General features: G+C 39.1%; 3 protein-coding genes across 19 annotated transcripts in view; 2 read left to right on the forward strand and 1 right to left on the reverse strand.

Moving 5' to 3' along the window:
* IL18 (interleukin 18) overlaps nucleotides 1-6,720 on the reverse strand; it is a 28,209-nt gene extending 21,489 nt beyond the window's left edge. For 2 of the 5 annotated variants that reach the window (XM_002754412.7, XM_054241557.2), the window contains exon 1: nucleotides 6,505-6,720. The gene's annotated coding sequence lies outside the window, so the exon portion shown is untranslated. Of the gene's footprint in view, nucleotides 1-1,169; nucleotides 1,268-5,123; nucleotides 5,318-6,504 lie in introns of all 5 variants that reach the window. The other 3 variants (XM_054241555.2, XM_054241556.2, XM_009006803.6) reach the window with 3 other exon arrangements.
* Nucleotides 6,721-10,085: 3,365 nt separating this feature from the next.
* Nucleotides 10,086-15,293, forward strand: TEX12 (testis expressed 12). Of its 8 annotated transcripts, XM_035264521.2 has the most exons (5): nucleotides 10,086-10,171; nucleotides 11,659-11,745; nucleotides 12,844-12,955; nucleotides 13,051-13,102; nucleotides 14,492-15,293. In XM_035264521.2, the coding sequence occupies exons 2-5, from the start codon at nucleotides 11,683-11,685 to the stop codon at nucleotides 14,634-14,636; spliced, it is 372 nt and encodes a 123-aa protein (XP_035120412.1). In that variant the 5' UTR covers nucleotides 10,086-10,171; nucleotides 11,659-11,682; the 3' UTR covers nucleotides 14,637-15,293. The 8 variants fall into 8 exon arrangements, with proteins under 8 accessions (XP_035120412.1, XP_035120414.2, XP_078195579.1 ...); XM_035264523.2 differs by lacking the exon at nucleotides 14,492-15,293 and having other exon boundaries at nucleotides 10,086-10,734; nucleotides 13,051-13,217; XM_078339453.1 differs by lacking the exon at nucleotides 14,492-15,293 and having other exon boundaries at nucleotides 10,086-10,633; nucleotides 13,051-13,217.
* Nucleotides 15,294-18,224: 2,931 nt separating this feature from the next.
* BCO2 (beta-carotene oxygenase 2) overlaps nucleotides 18,225-22,940 on the forward strand; it is a 37,386-nt gene continuing 32,670 nt past the window's right edge. For 5 of the 6 annotated variants that reach the window (XM_054241559.2, XM_009006805.5, XM_009006807.5 and 2 more), the window contains exons 1-2: nucleotides 18,225-18,421; nucleotides 22,448-22,652. In XM_054241559.2, the coding sequence (XP_054097534.2) occupies nucleotides 18,334-18,421; nucleotides 22,448-22,652 (293 nt within the window). In that variant the 5' untranslated portion in view covers nucleotides 18,225-18,333. The remainder of the gene's footprint in view (nucleotides 18,422-22,447; nucleotides 22,653-22,940) is intronic. The other variant, XM_078339460.1, reaches the window with a different exon arrangement.

The raw sequence follows: 22,940 nt of genomic DNA on the forward strand, positions 1-22,940 counted from the left end.
ATTTGGAGATATTTTTTTCACACAGCAGTAACAATACATCCCTTAGCACTTGGATAACATTATCATATAAAAATATATATATATTTAAAAAAATTTTTTTAAAAGATGGGGTTTCACCATGTTGGTCAGGCTGGTCTTGAACTCCCAACCTCAGGTGATCCACCCACCTTGGCCTCCAAAGGGCTTGGATTACAGGCATGAGCCATCATGCCTAGCCTATAAAAAGATTTTAAGTTATGTTAAAAAATAGCACAATAATAACCCGTATGTCTGAAGAACTTCTGAGATAAGGTCTAATTTACGTAACACTAACATGGAAGCAGATAATTATACCAGGCATAAGAGACACTTGCATGTGGCAAAGTAGCAGTTTATAGCTCATCTGACCTACCAGCTTTGAAATTATGTCATTCTACATAAATTATTTGGAAGAGTCAACATTATTTCCATTTTGCCCATATAAACTATAATTTTCATATTTTGCCTAATTCAGTTCACATAAAATGCAACTTGCAGTGTAGTTTGATGAAAGCTTGGAAAGAGGCCGGGCACGGTGGCTCACGCCTATAATACCAGCACTTTGGGAGGCCGAGGCGGGTGGATCACGAGGTCAAGAGATCGAGACCATCCTGGTCAACATGGTGAAACCCCGTCTCTACTAAAAATACAAAAAAAAAAAAAAATTAGCTGGGCGTTGTGGTGCGCGCCTGTAACCCCAGCTACTTGGGAGGCTGAGGCAGGAGAATTGCCTGAACCCAGGAGGCGGAGGTAGTGGTGAGCCGAGATTGCGCCATTGCACTGCAGCCTGGGTAACGAGAGCGAAACTCCGTCTCAAAAAAAAAAAAGAAAGCTCGGAAAGAAAAGTCAGATTACAAAGGCCTTGTGTAAAAGCTAAAGAGTTTGAACTTTGTTTTTCCTGAAAAAAAGTAGTGACTTAAATAGGAGAAAGATATGGTCAAATTTGTGTTTTAAAAAGCTCACTCTAGAAGCAATGGAAAGAATGGATCTGGGCCAGGCATGGTGGCTCGCGCCTGTAATCCCAGCACTTTGGGGGGCCAAGGCAGGTGGATGGCTTGAGATTAGGAGTTTGAGGCCAGCCTGACCAACATGGTGAAACCCTGTCACTACCTACTAAAAATGCAAAATTAGCCAGACATGGTGGCACATACCTCTAGTCCCAGCTACTCGGGAGGCTGAAGCAGGAGAATTGCTTGAACCTGGAAGGCGGAGGTTGCAGTGAGCCAAGATCACACCACAGCACTCCAGCCTGGGCAACAAGAGCGAAATTCTGTGTCAACAACAACAACAACAAAATGGATCTGATTGAACAAAATTGGACAGCGGTCAGACAACAACTACAGAAGCAATTTTAACAGTTACGAGTTTTTTTTTTGTTTTTTTTCGATGGAGTCTTGCTCTGTCACCAGACTGGAGTGCAGTGGCGTGATCTCAGCTCACTGCAACCTCTGTCTCCTGGGTTCAAGCGATTCTTCTGCCTCAGCCTCCTGAGTAGCTGGGAAAACAGGCGCATGCCACCACGCCTGGCTAATTTTTTTGTATTTTTAATAGAGATGGGGTTTCACCATGTTGGCCAGGATGGTCTCGATCGCTTGACCTCATGATTCACCTGCCTTGGCTTCCCAAAGTGCTGGGATTACAGGTGTGAGCCACCGAGCCCAGCCGACCAGTTAAGAATCTTAAGAGATGAGGCTATACACTAAGGTAGTGAATTCAACAGATACTAAGCAGCAGGATCTTCCAGCTGGTCTGTTGTGGGTCAAACAGAAGAAGGAAGAACTGAGGGAGACTTTATAGTTTCTGGCTTGGGCAATTTGTTGAGTGGTTACCTCATTCACAAGAAAAAAGAGAATGAAAAAAACAGTTCAGATGGAAAATAATTAGTCAAGTTTTAAAAATCTGAGATGTGTCACAAAAGTCATGAGAGAAAGGGTTTCAGGAGGGACTGCTTGAAATCAGAAACTGTAGAGCTCATGATTTATATATAAGCTTAAACTAGTTCATTGAATTTAGCAATTAGGAAGTTTTGGGCAACTGTAGAACAGTTTGGGTAAAGTGGAGTTAGCAGATGGTAGGAGGATGAGTATCTAGGACAGAATGGGAGGGAAAAGGTAAGACAGTGACTACAAACTATTCTTTTAGGAAGTCTGGCTACAAAGAGGGTACCAGTTACTGGGGCAGGGGTGGGTGGGTAGCTGTATACAATGTACAAATTTTAATTTGACTCCGGATAAATTTCCAATTGTAAGAGATCTAATATATTACTTTTCAAAACATGTCCTAGTTACCTGCCTACAACCGAAACCTGGGGTCATTCTTAACTCCTTTGTGTAAACTTCCCCTTGTCTGATAAATACTGTAGATTCTGACTCAGAAATGTCTCCAGAATTTGGTTTGTCCTCTCTGTCTCCAGCAGCACTGTTTGAAATCAAGCCCTCACCACCCCTGGCGTTTTCTACTTTAATACTCTTCGACTTGGTTTTCCTGCTTCCAGACTATCCCCCATTGTTGCAGGTTTATTCTCTCTGCCAGCCAGAACTTCTTCCCCTGCTTTTTTTTTTGCCGGCAGACCTTGCCTCATCTTTCATCCTGTAACTCCCAGCTTTAATAGTTTCTCTAGGAAAGCTTCCTGCTCTTTAATTCTTAGCTAATCATTCTCTTCTCAGAGTCCCATCTCCCTCACATCTGTTCAGGTTTCTTAAATAGCTCTTACAACCCTGAATTGCGATTACTTTGATTAAAAATAGGTCTGTTCAGCTTCCATCTGAGCTTTAAGATAATTAGTTGTCTTTTCCCCCCCAGATCTTTAACACCTGGAAAGAGTTTGTCACACAGTAGGAACTCAATAAACATTCTATGAATAAGAGTTTGCTATGATAAACCTTAGTGCCATGACAACAGTGTAGAAAGGATGTGTAGAATTTTTTTATCTAAAACTCTCCCTCCACCTGAAAGCCAATGAGGAGGAGGAAGATGAGAGAAGCCTGAAAATAGAATTTTAAAAATAGAATAATTTTTCTAATGTTTTCTCCAATTTTTCCCTTGTAGTTTCTTTTTTATTTCATGTGTTTATTCTGAATTCTTTATTCTTATTTTCTTACAATTCTTCTTGTTCTCAACACATCTATGACTAATTACAAGTGGTGGGTTCTCATCTCGATTTCTCCTCCCCTCAATTTTCCTCTTCCTTTCTCATCCATGTTTCTTTGCTTTAACTCTAATCTACGAAAATTATAGTATCCATTGGATAAAAACGTTTTGACTATTTCATCTGAAATTCTCAGACTCTTGACTTTTTTTTTTAAGTTATAAACCATCTCGGAAAGATCCTCCCAGGAGTAAGCAGTGACAATTTGTTCTTTAAAACAAACAACAAACAAACAAACAAAAAGTTTTAGTTATTGCAATACTTTGAAAACTAGGCAAAGGCTAGTGAATGGCAGAATTTCATTATGGAAATTAGGCCACATGAGTTCCAGTTTTGTCTGGGGCAAGTCACTTAGTTCTAAGGGTCTCAGTTTTCTCATTTGGACAAGGAAGTTGGATAGTCAATCTTTAAGGTCTGTTTCACCTCTGGCAACCTGCAATTCCAGACTCTAGTTAAGGCTGTGAGGAGAGAACCATTCGTATGTGGCAAATGGCCTAGTAACCACTTCTTCATAATTCTAAGATAATACATATTTATGGAATATTTATTATACAACCAGCATTGTTAAGCCACTAAGAGTTTAGAAACATACTATTAGACCAGGCATGGTGGCATATGCCTGTAATCCCAGCACTGTGGGAGGCCGAGGCAGGTAGATCACTTGAGGTCAGGTGTTCGAGACCAGCCTGGCCAACATGGTGAAACCCTGTCTCTACTAAAAGTACAAAAATTAGCTGAGTATAGTGGCACGTGCCTTGTAGTCCCAGATACCTGGGATGCTGAGGCAAGAGAATTAATGGAATGAGGTGGAGTTCACAGTGAGCTAAGTTCATGCCAATGCACTCCAGCCTGGGTGACAGAGCAAGACTCCATCTCAAACAACAACAAACATACTAGTAGATTAAAAGTTAAAATGCCTTAAACTTGAAAAACAACTATGATTCTGTTTATCCTTGCTGTGGAATTCCAATCCTGTTGAATAGGTATGGGATAAAATGAGCGAGCATGCTACATAACTAATTGCCTGAAATCAGGTAGATAGTTATCTTGACAGCAACAAGATCAAAACCTAAGTTTTCGGTTCTTTTTTTTTTTTTTTTTGCGACTGACCTGCAAAGTTTTCAGTTCTATAAATGATTTTGTCCTTGAAAAATTTGCCATCTTATTATGAATGTGTGTATGTGAGTGTGGAAGAGGTGAGAGTAGAAGGAAATTTTAAAAATTAGATAATTAATTATAAAAGGCATAATTAATAAACTGCTAAATATAGACTCAAAGCCAAATATCAAAATGGAACTGACGTAGTTTAAACGGCCTAGTTTGAAAAGGAGAATTGAATTGAATCTCAAAGAATGCTGAAAGACATGAATAGAGAAGGAAATGGACCAACATTTATGCGATAATCAAAACAATGATGTGTTGGAGGTGAACTGAATAGAGCGGTTTTTTGTTTTCGAGACAGTCTTGCTCTGTGACCCAGGCTGGAGTGCAGTGTTGAGAAAAACACAGCTCACTGTAGCCTTGACCACCCGGGATCAAGTGATCCTCTCGCCTCAGCCTCCTGAGTAGTTGGGACTACGGGCATGTGCTACTAAGTCTGACTAATTTTTGTATTTTTTTGTAGAGACAGGGTTTTGCCATGTTACTCAGGCTGGCCTTGAACTCCTGAGCTGAAGCGATCCACTTTCCTTGGCCTTCCAAAGTGTTGGGATTACAGGTGTGAGCCACTGTACCCAGCCTGTGATTTTTGGATTGCAGTGGAAGAGTCCTGCTGTTTTGCAGTGAACGCAAGGTAAAGTGAGATTAGAGTATGGAGGGCATTGGAAACCACATAAAACAGTAAATTTAATCTCATAGGCAATAGGAAAACATTGCAGATAAAAAGTTATTTTTGAAGAAAGTTTTTTTTCTTTTTTTTTGAGAAAGTCTCACTTTGATGCCCAGTGGCCCAGCTTACCACAGATTCAACCTCCTGGGCTCAGTATTCTGAGTAGTTCTACAGGAATGCACCGGCACACCCAGCTAATTATTTATCCTTGTTTTGTAGAGTTGATGCTGCCCTGGTTGTTCTCAAATTCCTGGGCTCAGACAATCCTCCTGCCTCTGTCTCCCAAAGTGCTGAGATTCCAGGCATGAGCTACTGCACCTGGCCTGAAGGAAAATTTAATAGAACTTTAAGTAGCTTAATATAGGCAAAAAGAGGAATTTCAGTTGTCCCAAAATTTAGGGTGTCCTAATTTTTGTTATTCAACTTCAAATAGAGATATTTATTTAGCCCCTCCCTTATTGTGAAACAAAATTATCCTGGGGAATTCTATATTATCCGATTGTAGCCCAGCCCAAAGGTTGGGGCATGTTCTACAAGATGACCAACCACGGGCAAATTTTTTGCTTGCTTTTAATGTAACTGATTCTGTCTTGAGACTCCATTTAAAGAGAAGCTTATTTATTTTACCACTCTAGAACAGTGATTCTCAGAAAGTTCTTAAAGTGAAAGCTATTTCTATTAATCCTAAGATGTAATTTGTCTTTTTCACACATTCTCTCATGAGCATACAACAGAGTTTACCAGAGGCTACATTCTGTGCAATATTGCAATAGTCTGAATGCAAAGAGATGAGAATCCAGCTCATCTATCTGGCTTCTATTAAACCAGTTAAAACACTTGTAGAAATTAAAAAAAGTGTCACTCTTTATGCTTGCTTTTTTGTTGTTGTTTAAAAAGTACATAGTTGGCTGGGTGCGGTGGCTCACGCCTGTAATCCCAGCAGTTTGGGAGGCCGAGGCGGGTGGATCACGAGGTCAGGAGTTCGAGACCAGCCTGACCGATATGGTGAAACCGTGTCTCTACTAAAAATACAAAAATTAGTTGGGAGTGGTGGTGTGCGCCTGTAGCCCCAGCTACTTGGGAGGCTGAGGCAGAAGAATTGCTTGAACCTGGGAGGTGGAGGTTGCAGTGAGCCGAGATTGTGCCACTGCACTCCAGCCTGGGTGACAGAGCGAGACTCCGTCTTAAAAAAAAGAAAAAGAAAAAGAAAAAGAAAAAAAAAGTATAGTCATCTTTAATTAAAATTGCTACTTATGCTAAAGTGATGAGCTTAGTGTAAAGAAATTATGAGAGCAAAAAGTTTGAGAACCTCTCCTCTAAAGTGATACTCTCCCATATTTAATAAAAGAAAATAATTCCATTCTGGCTTTGCTCATATTTCTTTCGTTGACACTGACTGCTCATTGTAGTGATGTTAGATGGTTTATATTGCTCTCAATTGCTTTTCTAGCTTATTTTCGTCTAATTGCCACGGCTGGCTTTCTAAATAAAGAGGAATGAAATTTCTTACCTGTGACAAATAGTTTCTTGCAAGAGGAAGCGATCTGGAATCTCTGAAGTCCCCTTTCTTGTCCCGAGGCTGTGTAGATTGTAGCAGGCGACAGCCACTTTAGCAGCTAGAGGTGGCAGCTGGAGCCAGAACTGGCAGCCAGGAGTGCAAAACGCACCGGGAAACAACTCCCTGCTGCCTGTGCAGGCAGTCGCTAGAGGCCCAGGAGAGAAAGAGGAAGAAGGTGGAGTAGGGGAGGAGACTAATGCCGGCACGCCTTGGGCCCGCCTTCTCAAAGGCTCTTTTGAAGTGAAAGAGGATACTGAGTATTCTTTTAATGTAATATCACTATTTTAATGAAATCTTTTCTTCTGTAAAAGTTGGGGCTCTGTGCCTTCCAAAACCTGTACCTTTTTCTGAGGTACACACAAACACTTTAAGAAAGCACCTCCTTAGTCCATCAGAAGCATCTACTTTTCTCATCTGTCTCTCTTCATTTTCAGACTTCCTGGTCACATTTCAGCACAAAGCTTTTCTTACCTTACAATGCAGAATAATCAGTCCTATTGGGGTAACTCCCACAATGTTACAACACTTAAAATATTTCTAAAATATAACTCGTTAAAAAAGGAACATTTTGCAAAATATTTTCTTTGACTTTATAACCTCATTCAGGACTTCCCCTCCCTCCCTAGCTCAGAACAGTGTCAAAGGGTAGTTGATACAGGCCAGTAATATTTACTTGTCAGTGGAACAGGAGTCCATTTTTATCAAACTTCTTCTTTGTCTGCTATATCAGACGCAAGCCACATGCATGCCACCATTAGAATCTTATTTAACAATTTTTAAATTTCCTGCGACAGAAAGTAAGCCTGGGGAGAGAGATACCAAAATTCAGATACAGTTTCCAGTGTTGAAACTTTCCATTTCTGGAATGATAGCAAAGACTGAAGATATTTGAAATGCAATTTAAGGATACGTATTTTTAGGGTTTATGCTCACTTGTTGAAAAATAGTCTTATAAAATGTAACTTTTAAAGACCAGAGTGTAAATATCACAGTATTGAAAATAATTAGTGGAAACAGAATTTCTTAGCTTTTTTTTTTGAACATGTGCTAAACTGTATTACTTTGCTAGGAAGGGAATTAGCAAGGTGGCATTTTCTTTTCATTTTTTGCTAGTACAGAGATGGTATACAAACAGAGTGCTTCCTAGAGTCAGGGAACAAAATGCTTACATAAACACTACTTTTTGTTTGTTTGTTTTAAAAACAAGATAGGGTTTTCATTTCGTGAAGTCATAAAAACATCGCTTCCTTCAGCAGTGATTACAAAGAAGTCTGTGGCAGGGTGGCTGGAAGTGATTGGCGTGGTGACTATCAGAAGAAAAAAATCAGTACATTTAAGAAGTATACGATAAGAATACATACACGACTAAAGTTGAAATAGTAAGTTTTCATCTTCCAACTGTAGAGTCCAATTGGACCAGTTAACATGAAAGCATGAAATGGGAAGTAGTGATCAGAAGCAGAGCACTCAACAAGCTCTAATTTTAAATATTCCATTGCCAATGAATTTTCTCCAGCTGTAAAGATGCAGAATGTACAATTTACACATTTTGCAGTTTGGGGACAACATTTTTTTCTTTGATACAGAGCAATCCAAATGTCTCAGTGTAGTGTCCTTTGTACTTCATAGAGTTGTTTTTAAAGATTAAATGAGATAATGATGACAGCCCTTTGAAGATTTTAAAGCTCTAGATAACAAGATCTATATTCTCTCACTTATTCTTACCCATTTCACTTATACAATGGATGTAAGATTTTAAAAATAAAACGTCCATAGTGTTCTCTTAACCTGACGAAAGCATTTGTGCATTAGGTGGAATCATTTTTCCTGGAAATATTTTAAGAATCGATGGACAACCACCTATTTGGATATCATACAATGTGAAGGCTGTGAGGTGAATTATATGAGTATTTTCCAGACATTGGATTGAATGAACCATTAAAAATAACAGCAATCATGATAATAAGGAGGAAGAGATAAACATAGTAGACAACTCTACATTTTACCAAGGAAGGACACTTAAAAATGTAAAGTTTTAAAACTTTTTATTTCATAAAACTTATCTTACCTGTGCCCCCAAAATTAGGAAGGACATGGTATCAGAATAAAGGACAGCCCTTTAAAGTGGATGTATTTGACTTGATGAAAACTTCATACTGCTCTGGAGTCTGAAACAGTAAGCATAAAAATCAAAGAAAACTAAAACTTCATTACTTTTCCCTTCATTTTACCACAGAGGGTAAAAATTCAACACAGATTGCTATTGTTCTCGGACTGTTTGAGGCTCCTTACTTCTCCACAGTTATCTAGTCTAGTATTTAGCACGTGGCTTATATTTCACAATATTAGCAACTCAAATTAAACACATTGAGCGCTTATTTTCTAGGAACTTATTTAAAACAATTGGCTTCTTCACAAATAGCAAATAAATATATACATACCCACTGCTTCCAAGTCTTGATGATAACTAACATATAACAAAGCAAAAGGAAAAAAAACATGAGTGATACATGTAAGTGTTAAACACAGTTCTCTGAGGTGTAAGATTTTGTACCTGGAGCTTATGGATGGGTGTTATTGACCTTTGTGTTATGAGTTAATTTGCTTTGTTTTTTTTTCTTCCACATCAACTAACTGGGCATAAACTTGAAATGTCTGTCTTTGAAATTGCAGGTTAAAGTCTCCAATTAGATGTTGCCACATTTGATGAGGCAAAGCTACAAATATGTGAGCCACGTGTATCACAGAATACTTTTTGATAACTGCTGCCAATTAAATTGACTAAACTTATTGACAGATCCGGGAGAGAATTTTCTAGAAAGGTGTGCTTCTGAAAGTTTGGTTGCACCAAAGAGGAAGAGGGTCAGGAACTGAAGCTCTGCATCTAAAAGCCTGGCTTGTAGACCAGGGAAACACGTGATTAAAACCTTCCTGCAAACAGACCATTTGCAAACGCGGTTTTAAACCCTTCCTGCAAACAAACCGAGTAAATTTTATTCTAAAAGAGGCCGTGGATGTGCTATTTTGTGTTCCTTTCCTGAGATTCCAGGCTGCCGAGACACACCCCGGCCTTGCTTTGGCAAGTCCTCCTTGTTCTTTCTTTGCCAGTTTCAGGTTTTATCCTGACTCAAACACACATAGGGTGGCGGGGAGAGATTTTTTGTTTCACGACTATTCCAAGTCAGGGGAAAGAGCGGGAGAAACCCAGAAAAAAGCTGCCCTTCTGCAGGGCCAGGCTCTGGGAGGCTGGGGGCGGGGTGGGGCGGGGCTGGGTGGGGGCGGCTGTCACGTGACTCGTGCAGGGGAAAAAAGCTGCCCTTCTGCAGGGCCAGGCTCTGGGAGGCTGGGGGCGGGGTGGGGCGGGGCTGGGCGGGGTGGGGCGGGGCTGGGTGGGGGCGGCTGTCACGTGACTCGTGCAGGGGGGGAAAAAAGCTTCCCTTCTGCAGGGCCAGGCTCTGGGAGGCTGGGGGCGGGGTGGGGCGGGGCTGGGTGGGGGCGGCTGTCACGTGACTCGTGCAGGGGCTGATGGGAGTGCAGCCGCTCTCTCTACGTAGGAAACCCAGCACCCCGCCCCTCACTCCCGCCTGTTTGCTGAGGAGAAAGGTCCCCACACCACGAAGTACATTGGGCTTGGGGTGGGGCTGAAGGGAAGGGCGCCTGTGAGAACGTAACTGAGTGTGACATAAGGAAGGGGGGGAGCATGGAAGCTTCTTCTGAGGGGCTCTAGTGGGACACAAGCCTTAGTAGGGAGGAAGTGGGGAGGGGCGGCAGGAAGTGAGGAAAAATGGAGGTGAGATGGCCTGAGGGGCCAGAACGGCGTTGAGAAGGGGGAGAAAACTAGAAGGAAACAGCTGCATGAGGCAGAGGGGACAGTGCTTAGTAACGGCCAGGTCGCTAAGCCTAAGGTCGCAGAGCCGGGGGTAGTGGCGGGTGTTTATCACACGATGAAGACCAACCCGTCCGCCATGCCTGGCGTCCCTGAGGCCTCGAGCTAGGACAGGAAAACTAACTTATTTTTGCAGAAACAGACTTCACTTGACGGACATAGGTGCGCAGCGTTACTTTGGGAGAGAAGAGAAAGGTGAAGGAGAAAGAGAAGATTAGAAGGGGAAGGGGGAGTGAAAAAAATCCACCTTTTGGCTTCGCTGAAGTATTTTCCAGCTACCAAAGTTAACACTGCATGTATAGTATTTTCTAGATGCTACTAATACTCTTACAGGCCTTAAACTTACATGTTATAAAGATACTGGGAGGAATGGAGATGTACAGTACAGAATTTACTTAACAAACATCTTTCTAATTTGTTGTTGCTCTTTCTGTCTTCTATGTATGCATGTTCTATAGGACGAATCAGAGTGACCCAAGTCGGCATTGTTTCTCAAAAACAGCAAAAAAAAAAAACTCAGTTGATAACGAATATGGACAGGGCTCCCCTCATCTCAAAGACATAGAGACTATACCCTTCCAGGTTTCCACATTTAGACTCCTAGGGAAAATGCCTTCTGAATTTATGGGAAAGTAAAAGTAAAATTTGAAGCTACTTTAAAGTAAGGTAGGACAGTGGGAACAATCTCAGATCTGAAGAGTGAGGAGATCTCGGTTCTAGACTAGCTCAGCCTTGGGGTTTCACTGGGTCCACCATCACTGTACCTGTTTTCTCACTTGTAAAAAATGAGATTGAATTAGATGAACTTTAAGACCTGTTTCAACATTAAGATTTTGTGAAGATAGAAGAATCTTAACTGAGCCAGTCCTGAAACAAGGCAGAATTGCCAGAGAGGATCATTTGGCTAAGTACACAGAGAGGAGAAGTTGAAAATGACGGGACTAGTAGGCTGGCACCAGCTAATACGGGACTTTATAGGCCATACCATGGAATTTCACGGTATGGAACAATGAAAGGTTTTGAGTTAAGGGAATGCAGGAATCAAAGTTCTGATACCCAAAGAGCAGTTGATAGAATAATTTAGAGGAGGGAGCAATTGAGTTTAGGAAAGTGACGGATAATGACAGTCTAAATTAACAGCAGCAGTAGGAGTGGGAAAAAGGGAAAGATTCCAGAGAGCTGTAGCCTGGAGTTGTACCTAAATCTGGCATTGTTCTAAGCTTTATAGATGGTGCCTTCGGAATATGATGGCAAATCACCTTGTAAATCCCGATACTAGAAATTCCAAGAGGCCAAGAGAATCGGAGGTAAGCTCTATTCTTGTGGAGCCTTAATCTTTTATTCTGTTTTACATACTTCTCAAATTTCTTCCCTTTAAGAAAGCTCTATAGATAGTAGAATTTAGTATATTCATATTCCCAGAGTTGGGATTGTCCTACAACATAGCAGGAGCTATGTTGATTCCAGCTGCTTTTTTCACTAAGTACGGGCCCCCAAGAAACTATTGGGAGATTTGTTTTTGGTAGCTTGAGATCTAGAGACAGAAGTGAGTCTGTGCTTTTATGAAACATAGGGTTTTATGTGATTATTTCGCTGTGATAAGTGGATACCTAGGTAATATGGTTACTGATCTTTTTAAAGAAAAGCACAGTATCCTGTCCTTTACTACTGCCCCTACCAATTGATCTGTTGCATTTGGGACATGATTTGCTCCCTTGAAGATTATACTCTTTTGCAAAATTTTGCAAGCATTTGGCTACTGTCTAAATTACAGTATAGCTTCATTGCTATGAAAACATCGATTGGTTCAAGATACCAGACTCTCTTTCAACAGGAGTTTAAAACCACATTTAAAGTCTAATTTAAGGCTGAGTGTATTGGCTCATGGCTGTAACCTTAGTGCTTTGGGAGGCTGAGGCAGGAGTATCGTTTGAGGCTAAGAGTTTCACCTTGGCCTGGGCAACACTGCAATACCCTGTCTCTGAAAACCAAACCAAACCCAAACCAAACAAAACTAGCCAGGCATGGTGGAATGTGCCTGTAGTCCTAGCTACTCGTAAGGCTGAGACAGGAGGATCGCTTGAACCCAGGAGGCTTCAGTGAGCTATGATTGTGTCACTACACTCTGGCCTGGGTAACAGAGTGAGACCTTGTTACAAAAGCAAACAAATGAAAAGCAAAGTCTAGTTGAAAACCTAAATAAAATTTAATATGTTGAGCAAGGTGTTTCTTGGGCCTGTAAATTTCCTTAATAATAAAAACTCAAATGATTAATTAAGTCATATACTTTCTAGCATGTTTGCCTTTTTCTGAAAAATGTTTTATTTACTTCTTCTTATAAGCAAAATGTATATGTCCTGGTGATCTTATTGACTATACCTGTTTTCTTTATTTTGTCCTGTTAGTCTCCAGTGCCAGATAGTCCACAGCTGCCTTCTCTTGGAAAATCAGATTCATCTTTCTTTGAAAGTTCCGGACTGTTGTATAAAGATGAAGCCTTGGACAAAGATTTAAATGGTGATGTATAAAATGTTTATATTTCTGTACATCAGTTTTATAATGCAGAAGGTTTGTTATATTTTATAACTTACATGATTCTTTTTTTTGAACAGATGTGAGCAAGGAAATTAATCTAATGTTGTCTACCTACGCAAAGCTTTTAAGGCAAGTATCTGTAGTATATTCTCTAGATCTCTATGTTCATTTTCTTCTGGAAACCCATAATGGGAAGCTTAATTCTGTGGCTGCCAAACCTCTCCAGTAATTAAACTTTGGAATTTTTTTTTTTTTTTGAGACAGAGTTTCGCTCTTGTTACCCAGGCTGGAGTGCAATGGCGCGATCTCGGCTCACCGCAACCTCCGCCTCCTGGGTTCAGGCAATTCTCCTGCCTCAGCCTCCCGAGTAGCTGGGATTACAGGCACGCGCCACCATGCCCAGCTAATTTTTTGTATTTTGAGTAGAGACGGGGTTTCACCCTGTTGACCAGGATGGTCTCGATCTCTTGACCTCATGATCCACCCACCTCGGCCTCCCAAAGTGCTGGGATTACAGGCGTGAGCCACCGTGCCCGGCCCTGGAATTTTTTATTCTACCTCAGTCCCTTATAATAGGTTAGTTGTTTATTTTCGGGGAATAGCCTCAACTTTTCCACTAAAAATCTTTTTTTTTTTTTACTCTTGTCAAGCTAATACTAGACTGTATACATCTTGGTCTGTAATTAGATGACATTACATTTTAAATTTTATGTAAATACCTCTTTGAGAAAAATGTTTGGTGAAATTAATGATTATGAAGTGATATTAAAGATAAATACTTATATGGTAGAGAGTCAGCCTTTCATTTTCATGGATTCTGAGTCAGTAGATTCAACCAACCACACGCTGAAAATATTTGGGAAAAAAATAATGGTTGTATCTGTACTGAACATGTACAGACATTCTTTTCTTGTCATTGTTTTTCAAACAATACAGTATAACAACAGTTTAAATAGCATTTACATGGTATTGGTCTTATAAGTGACAATTTAAAGTATATGGGAGAATGTTCTTAGGTTATATGCAAATGCTATGCTATTTTATAGAAGGTACTTAAACATCTACGAGGGATCTCCCTTTGATATCTGTGGGAGATTTTGGAACCAATCCCCCGTGGATACTGAGGGATGACTGTTTATATTTTACCTATATCTATTTTAAGACCAAATTTGATTATTTTATTAACCTGATGTCATGTTTTATAAAGCATTTTTTTCTATTGCTGGACAGTCATTATACTTGGATAGTGGTTTGTTGGCTGTAAAAATAATGTATATAATTTAATATTAGTGTTATAACATATAAGATACACTTCCTGCTGTGTCAGGAGACCTTTTTAGTAGTCAAAAATATTTGTGGGACTAATTTTTTTCCTGGAGAGTATTAGTAAAGTAATGAAGTTCTGTGGTACATAAAGGCATTTAAATGAAATAGTTAACAAATATAGTGTAATGAAGAACAACATGATGATGGTGTTTATAACTACCTAGTTTAATACAAAACTTTTTTTCCTATTAGTGAGAGAGCAGCAGTAGATGCGTCTTTCATTGATGAGATAGATGAACTCTTCAAAGAAGCCAATGCTATTGAAAACTTTCTAATACAAAAAAGAGAGTTCTTGCGACAGAGGTTTACAGTGATTGCAAACACATTACACAGATAAAATACACACTTGAAATAAGTTGAGAATTCAAACTTCTTATTGTTACAATGGAAGAATGACATTTATGCTTTGAAAGCTCTCTCGTTGTTAAAGAAAATGTATATTTTGAACAGAGAAGGGGAAACTCCTTGAAATTCTTTTCTAGATTTAAAAAGGAACTTCTCAATTCCTTAATGTTAATGTTAATGTTCATGTTCATGTCCTAAGCTGGACATGAACATGAACTACATCATTTTTCTTTTGAGGGTCAAACATTTAGTGCATTTTATAGAAGTGTAATTATTTAATCTTATGTGGATTCTTTTATTTTTTCCTTAAACTTCCTAGTATTTCTTAAACTTCTAAAAAAGGATTCAGTTAATTTATAATGTTTAATATTATACTTTTTCTTTTAGAATATTTTATTTAAATATCAGTTCATTTTTGAGTCAGTTTTGAATTTTTTTATGGTCAGGATTATAAAAGAAGATTAAAACCTTAGAGGTGATTTTTTCCAGTTTCTTAGAATATAATGACATATCTGTGTGCTGTTTCTATTTGATTATTTTCACTGTTGTTATGTATGGCTAATAAAAAGTCTTGGCTTAAAATGATGTTCTTGTAGTCAAAGTAGTAAAATAAAAACCAGAATACTCACCAAAACCTTGTATGAGTTGGCTTCTTTACACATCAACCACATCAACATGTGCAGTTAATGAATTATATTTAGAAAAATTAACAGCAGTGTGGTATGGGATAAAGATTAGTGATCTGGAAGTAAATAGATTGGCTTAAACAACAGGATGACTTTGGGAGGTCACTTCAATTTGGACTGGAGGAGCTATACTATTCATCTAGCTAAAAAAGAAAATTATCCCTTTGATGTAAAGTACTACTAGGATTTTACTGAAAACTTTCTATATCATATATTACTATATGGGATAGCTATTTTAACCAGACTTTTACTATAGCACCTATTTTTCAATCATATAGACAGTTCAGTTTATTGCATGTATATTTTTCCAATATAAGCAATCAGAAAATTGCAAATAGTACTACAGGGAATTGTTATTACGAAGGGAGACTGCCTTCTAAACTCTAAAATAAAATCTCATTTCATCAAATTACTATTTTTTTGTTTTTCTTTTTACCAATAACTCCGGAGAATATACCGAGTAAATCAAATTACTGTTTTAAGGCATAAACATCACATGACATAAATACTCATACAAGAGAAGATAACAAAAGTGAAATAAAATAATTGCTAAAGAAAATTGGGTAAGCGGAAAAAATTCCTGGGTTGATAGAGGTGGTGGCACAGAATAGGTTGGAGGTCAAAAAAGTAACTATTAGAAATAATTTTTTTTTTTTGGCCAGGTGCAGTGGCTCCCATTTCTAATCCTAGCTACTTGGAAGACTGAAGTGGGAGCATGGCTTAAGGTCAGGAGTCTGAAGTTGCAGTGAGCTATGATTGCATCACTGCACTCTAGCCTGGGTGACAGACAGACTGTCTCTAAAAAAAAGAAAGAATTCTTTCTGTTTCTTTTTTCTCTCTTCTTTCTTTTTTTCTTTCTTCTCTCTCTCTCCTCCCCCTTCCTTCCTTCCCCCCACTTTCCCTCCCTTCCTCCCTCCCTTCCCCTCTCTCTTTCTCTTTCTTCCTTTCCTTTCTTTTTCTTTTCCTTTTTTTTGACTGTGTCTTGCTCTGTTGCCCAGGCGGGAGTGCAGTGGCACAATCTCAGCTCACTACAACCTCTGCCTCTCAGGTTCAAGCGATTGTTCTGCCTCAGCCTCCCCAGTAGCTGGGATTACAGGTGCCTGCCACCATGCCTGGCTAATTTTTGTACTTTTAGTAGAGATGGGTTTTGCCGTGTTGGCCAGGCTGGTCTTGAACTTCAGGTGATCCATCCGCCTCAGCCTCTCAAAGTGCTGAGATAACAGGTGTGAGCCACCACGCCTGGCCAAAAGAAAACTAAATACAACCAGAAGATTTGTGAGTTAATATGACATGTCACCTGGATTTTGATCTACCATCATTAAGAAATGTTCTTGAGTAACTTTTTCTAAGCATTTATTACTACTATGAAAAATAAGGCCAACAGATTGTTTCAGATTAGATTTCATAATATACTTGTTATATCCTAATGGTATCACCATTGCTCAACATCTAGTTCTTCCTTTTTCGGGTTCAGAAAATTGATTTGATTATTTCATTTGATATGATTAAGCCTGGAGAACTGATTTTAAGTCACAATGTATTTACTGTTCAGAATTGTTTATACCTTCTAGTATAAAGGTCCCTGAAAGCCTGATAATTAAGGCTTATTTTAAAAATCAAATTTGGATGGCTTGGTACCATCCACACAAGACAAGAATAATTATCTTGGCCGGGCATGGTGGTTTATACCTGTAATCCCAGCTGTGTTGGGGGCTAAGGCAGGCAGATCACTTGAGGTCAGGAGTTTGAGACCAGCCTAGCCAACATGGTGAAATCCTGTCTGTACTAAAAATTAAAAAAAAAAGTAAGGTGGCATGTACCTGTAGTCCCAGCTACTCAGAAGGCTGGGACAGGAGAATCGCTTGAACCCGGGAAGCAGAGGTTGCAGTGAATTGAGATTATGCCACTGTACTCCAGCCTGGGTGACAGAGTGAGACTCTGTCTCAAAATAATAATAATTACCTCACAACTGGAGAAATGCTATTTCAGGAACACCATTGCCCTTTAATTTACACTTCTAATGTTACTCTACTATTTCAATAAAACCTCAGAAGTTTCTTGTTATTTTTCATTAATTACTAATCAAAATATATACCGAACCATCTTTGTAATGTGCTAGATGTATTAAGACACTGCCTTCTGACGATTTTAACCACTTCTTTCTTGAAATACACTTACAACTTTGCTAGGAAGACATGATATGTTAGTGTTAAAAGCAACTCTGTGGCAGTGCTGTGGGAGTTACTAGAAGATCTTTTGGTAAGGGAGTCAGGTAGATTTTAATTGGATTTTTGAAAAGGAAAGAGGATATTCCAGGCAAGGGAGAAATTTCCTCAGTAGCACAGAAGAAAACATTATGGTATGTTAGTCACGTTGCTAGGATGATAATTCATGAAGGGAAATAAGTGTATCCTCTAAACACCTGGAGAGCAGGGACAATCTTGTTTCTTGGTATTCTTACTTTATAGCACAGTATTTGATACATTGGTGTTAAAAATGTTAAATTAATAAAGCCATATACATTTTAAGGGCATACTTTCACTCATGCTAGATTGTCAGAAAATGTTCTGTAAAATTAATGAACAGAAAAGGAAGGACGAAGTGATTTAAAGGCAGAGAAGAATGAAAGTTAAGTTGTTGCCAGATTGTAGAGTTGTCTAGTTGCAGTCTTGGACTTTACTCTGTGTTGGAATCTTCCAGAGGAGAGGAGTGGCATAATAAAATTGGTGTTGTGGATCAAGATAATCGGACTTAACTATAGCGTGAGAACTAAAGCTTAGGGAGGGGGAGATCACTATTGGTGGTCAAACAGCTGCTTATTATAGATAGGTTGTTGGGACGGTTGTCATGGAAATAAGCCCCGCCCCTTAACCGCCTCCTCACCTTGACCCGTCAGTGAGGGAGATACAGTCCAGGCAGTTCGGTGCCTGTTCGTTGTTTAGTAGTACTCAAAACTGCCAGTGTGGGAGGATTTGGAAATCACGGGATCTGCTCAATACAAAAATGTTTTTCCGAGTCTTTCTCCATTTTATCAGTGGTCTTTCTACCACTGCAGTGGATTTCCTTCCTGTGATGGTGCACCGGCTCCCAGGTAGGGGGTTTGCCCCTTTCTCTTCCTCATCCTCCTCTTCTTGCCAGGCTGCACTTAGAATTCTGCGCTGCTTTCCTGAACATTGCTGGGAACTTCTGAAGCTTTCCATCCGGTGTGGATCAGATTAGACAGCAAATCCGCAGAGCCCCGGAAGTTAAAGAAGGCTGTTAGGATTGTTTCCTCATGGTCAGGGAAACAGCCTTCACATTTGTATGTGGTTATTTTTATTTTCATTATTTATTTATTTTCTATTTTTCAAGGATCCTCCAGTAACATTTGTATATGTTATACAATATTTAGGGCAGGATTCAGGGACTTCAGATTCGTTTGGATTTGCAATAAGAATAATATTCAATATTTAGGCTTTTCTAAATTCAAAAATCGCTGCCACATGTTATAATGTAAATGTTTGGTTTCTCTATTTGCATTTTGGGGGACTGCCTTAAAAATCATTTATTGTTTTATAGCTTTCTATTATAGCTACTATTGTTACATGATTTTATTTATTGGAATTGGCTGATCTAGAGCTTTTAGAAATTATACTAATATGCACTATAAATTTTAAAATTAATTTAGTAATTTAATGCTTGCAGTATGCAAGGGGATATATCACTTACTGGAGGGAGAAGGGAGACAAAGACCAGACCTTGTGCTTAAGGAGTACTGGTAGTATCCTTTATCACTCAAGACAGGAAATAAGGTCCATATGAGAACTATAAGCAGATGCTGTGAGTTCAGACTAAGGAGAATCAGTTCTTGCTGTAGGAAAGGGGAATGCTGTGTTTATAACGCAAATGACATGGAAACTGGATCTTGAAGGATGAGTTAGGTGAGTGAATTTCATCTGAAGGAACTGGGAAATAAGATCCATATGAGAACTATAAGCAGATGCTGTGAGTTCAGACTAAGGAGAATCAGTTCTTGCTGTAGGAAAGGGGAATGCTGTGTTTATAACGCAAATGACATGGAAACTGGATCTTGAAGGATGAGTTAGGTGAGTGAATTTCATCTGAAGGAACTGGGAAATATCCTAGGTGAAGAAAATTGATTTGGAAGGGGGGAAATTAAAAATTCTCTCTTAGCATGTTGAGAGTCACCAGCAAGAAGAAGTAATTGGTGAAATTAAGAGACTAGATGAGATTGCCAAGGGAGAGTGCTGAGAGTAAAGATGGAAGGTAAGACTTTAGGAACATTCACGAAGTGATAAGGGGACCAGGAGCCCATAAAGGGAATTGAGATTTGGAAAGCATCTACTATCTTTCTATTTGATTATGACAACAGACATAAATAGGAAACTTTGACTTCCTTTTATTTCCAGTTTATCACTGAAAAACCTGAGGCTCAGAGACATTAAGTAACTTGCTGAAGATTGTCAGCTAACAAGTAAGAAAACTAGCATAATGCAGAGAGTAGTTATAGGTCAGCAGGAAAGTTAGACTAGGACAATGTCTCAGAAGCTATGAATAGAAAGGAGTTTAAGAAAGTGTCAATGTCAAATTCTATGGAAACTTTGAAGAGCATTTAGTAGATTACTAACAGCATGGTATGGAGTGTAGAAGATAGAGACTTGTAAATATTTTCTTCAATGTATAATGCTTTAAATTCGTATCTCTACTTAGAAAAATGCCCGATCAGGCTATTCAATTTACTTAAAAAGTGAAATGAGTAAATTACATACGTGACCTCTGGGAATATATTTTAATCTGAGAATAAGATAAATATGCATAATATTAATAAAAGTAGAGTAAGATAAATACCTGAGAATTTCCTTTACTATCTTTTCAAAGCATCCTCTTTTTACTTCCTTTTTTTTTTTTGAGACAGAGTCCTTGCTCTGTTACCAGGCTGGAGTGCAGTGGCGTGATCTTGGCTCACCACAACCTCCGCCTCCCAGGTTCAAGCTATTTTCCTGCCTCAGCCTCCCAAGTAGTTGGGTCCGGCACGTGGTACCATGCCCAGCTAATTTTTGTATTTTTGGTAGAGACGGGGTTTCACCATGTTGGCCAGAATGGTCTTGATCTCCTGACCTTGTGATCCTTCCACCTCAGCCTTTCAAAGTGCTGGGACTACAGGCGTGAGCCACTGTGCCCAGCCCTGCTTTGTGCTTCTAATACCATAGCTCCCTGACTTTAGTATGCCTAAGAATACCTGCTTGCCTCTCCCTAGAGATTCTGACTTATTAGGACCAGAATGGAGTCCAGGAAATGGCATTTTAGCAATAACACCAGGTATTTCTGTTGCAAGTAGTCCTCATACCAGGTTCTGAGAAACAATGTTGAAATAAAACACTTATAGTGTCAGTGGTATGTTTACTAGGCAGTCAGCTCTTTAATTTCAGGGTTCTATTGCTTTTTATCCCTCAGCAGTACCAAGTACTTTGTCAAATGAATAAAATGAAGATATTATTGGACTGATCATTAAAAGCCATGTAAATATAATAATAGTATTTTTTGAGTATTTTGTTCTAAAGGCTTTACATAAACAAATTCATTTATTACAGCCTTAGAAGTAATATGAACTATCATTATCTTCACCGTAGAAAAGAGAAAACAGACCACAGAGAAGTGATGAGTGTCCTTCTCAAGGCTCCTTATTTGTTAGAGGGCCCATTTGAAACCAACCACTCTGAAGCCAAGTAGAGGCCCAGCTCACACCCGTAAATATTACACTATGCTGCCTCTTAAGGGAAGTATTGTAACACTGGAGATAGACCTTGGACCAATTAATGGAATTGTCTTTTTTGTTTTTTGAGACAAAGTTTAGCTCTTGTTGCCCAGGCTGGAGTGCAGTGGTGTGATCTTCTGCCTCCTGGGTTCAAGAGATTCTCCTGCCTCAGCCTCCCGAGTAGCTGGGATTACAGGCATCTGTCACCATGCCCAGCTAATTTTTTGTATTTTTAGTAGAGATGGGGTTTATTATGTTGGCCAGACTGGTCTTGAATTCCTGACCTCAGATGATCTGCCCGCCTTGGCCTCCCAAAGTGCTGGGATTACAGGCGTGAGCCACTGTGCCCCGCTGGAATTTTCTTAGAACCAGAAATAAGGACATTGGAAAAAATATTCAGGGTGAAAGAGAATTTTATTTGAAAAATCAGGAAAGAATTAGGTTTGACTAATTGTTTTATGTCATGTAGGAGAGTAGAATGTCTCGTGTGCTCCAAGCTGAATTTTTGAAAGATTTGAAAGAAATGGGATAGTAGTAACTTGCTAAAAGAAAGCAAATCTCACTTCTTAATGGTGTTCCTATTTTTCTAGTCTAGACTTTGGAATCACTGTTAAACTTTTATGAGATAAAATAAAGAATTCTATTTTATAGCACTGAATTATGTATTTGACCGCCCTCTATGTTAGGCAGTACTGCCTTGTGAACACTCAGCATGATAAAATAATAGGGAAAAATTTCAGTTTCTTATTATACAAAGATGATTTTTACTTCTTGTTCCTTTTGAACTTTAGGTAATTTCAGACTGGATATCACTGCATAATTTAATTTTTGACACCCTTCTGCTGGAAAATGCCTTATATATTCATGTATAGACCATTAAAATAAAAGAAATTAAGATCTTATTAAATTTACAGGAATTGCTATGAAATCTTTGGAATCACATGTGGGTATATCTAAATTATTGGGGTCAATGTAATTGTGATAATATTGAATGGTGGTCATTTTTATAACAACAAGGTTGCTCTTAGCACATCTGGGGTTGGCATGTAGATTTAGTCTTGTAAAAAACAGGCATTTTTCAACTATGAGAAATGAGAAAAATAGTAACTGAAGTCCTAAGTTAATTCTTAGGTAGATTAGTACTGTAAAAAATGGAAGAATTGTTGTGGTTTGAAAATATAGAACTAAAGCGTTGATAGTCTGAGGATGAGGAAGGAGAGAGGAAATTTGGACACTGTATTTGGTGTTAGGTTCACGTTTCCCTCAAGACGCCAGTTTATAAGATTATTGCCTGTGGGAAACAGGCAAGTTTATAGAAGATTTGGTAAAACACTTTTTGTGCTTTTGGTTTCCTCTGCACAGTTTTCAAAAGGCACATGGGAAATACTCATCAGAAAAAAGCCATCTTTGGGCAGTGTTGGGGTCTGCCTTCTGTTGCACCGCTACTGACCACAGTGGAAGAGGCTCCACGGGGCATCTCTGCTCGAGTCTGGGGACATTTTCCTAAGTGGCTTAATGGCTGTCTGCTTCGAATTGGACCTGGGAAATTCGAATTTGGGAAGGATAAGTAAGCCTTGATTTTGGAGAACAACTTGGATTTCTTGGCATGGGCTGGCTCTATGAAATATGCATTAATGTTTGCTTCCTCTGTGAGGTTAATATTGCCATTCCAACCCTTTGATTACAGATAAGGAAAATGTAGCCTAGAGGAGAAAAAAGGAGACTCTTTAAAGAAGATGTTCTGCTCTATAGGCTATTGTAAATTTTCTCCCAGAGGAGAAAAAAGGAGACTCTTTAAAGAAAATGTTCTGCTTTTTCTGCTCTGTAGGCTATTGTAAATTTGAAGTTCTCTGTG

This window comes from Callithrix jacchus, chromosome 10 (assembly GCF_049354715.1).
Source record: "Callithrix jacchus isolate 240 chromosome 10, calJac240_pri, whole genome shotgun sequence".
Classification (NCBI taxonomy): domain Eukaryota; kingdom Metazoa; phylum Chordata; class Mammalia; order Primates; family Cebidae; genus Callithrix; species Callithrix jacchus.

Excerpts from the sequence above, each read along its gene's own strand:
- TEX12 (XM_035264521.2), top strand. The coding sequence starts at position 11,683 with ATGATGGCAAATCACCTTGTAAATCCCGATACTAGAAATTCCAAGAGG. Across the intron at positions 11,746-12,843 it reads AGAGGCCAAGAGAATCGGAG|TCTCCAGTGCCAGATAGTCC; the intron begins GTAAGCTCTATT and ends TTGTCCTGTTAG. Across the intron at positions 13,103-14,491 it reads ACCTACGCAAAGCTTTTAAG|TGAGAGAGCAGCAGTAGATG; the intron begins GCAAGTATCTGT and ends TTTTCCTATTAG.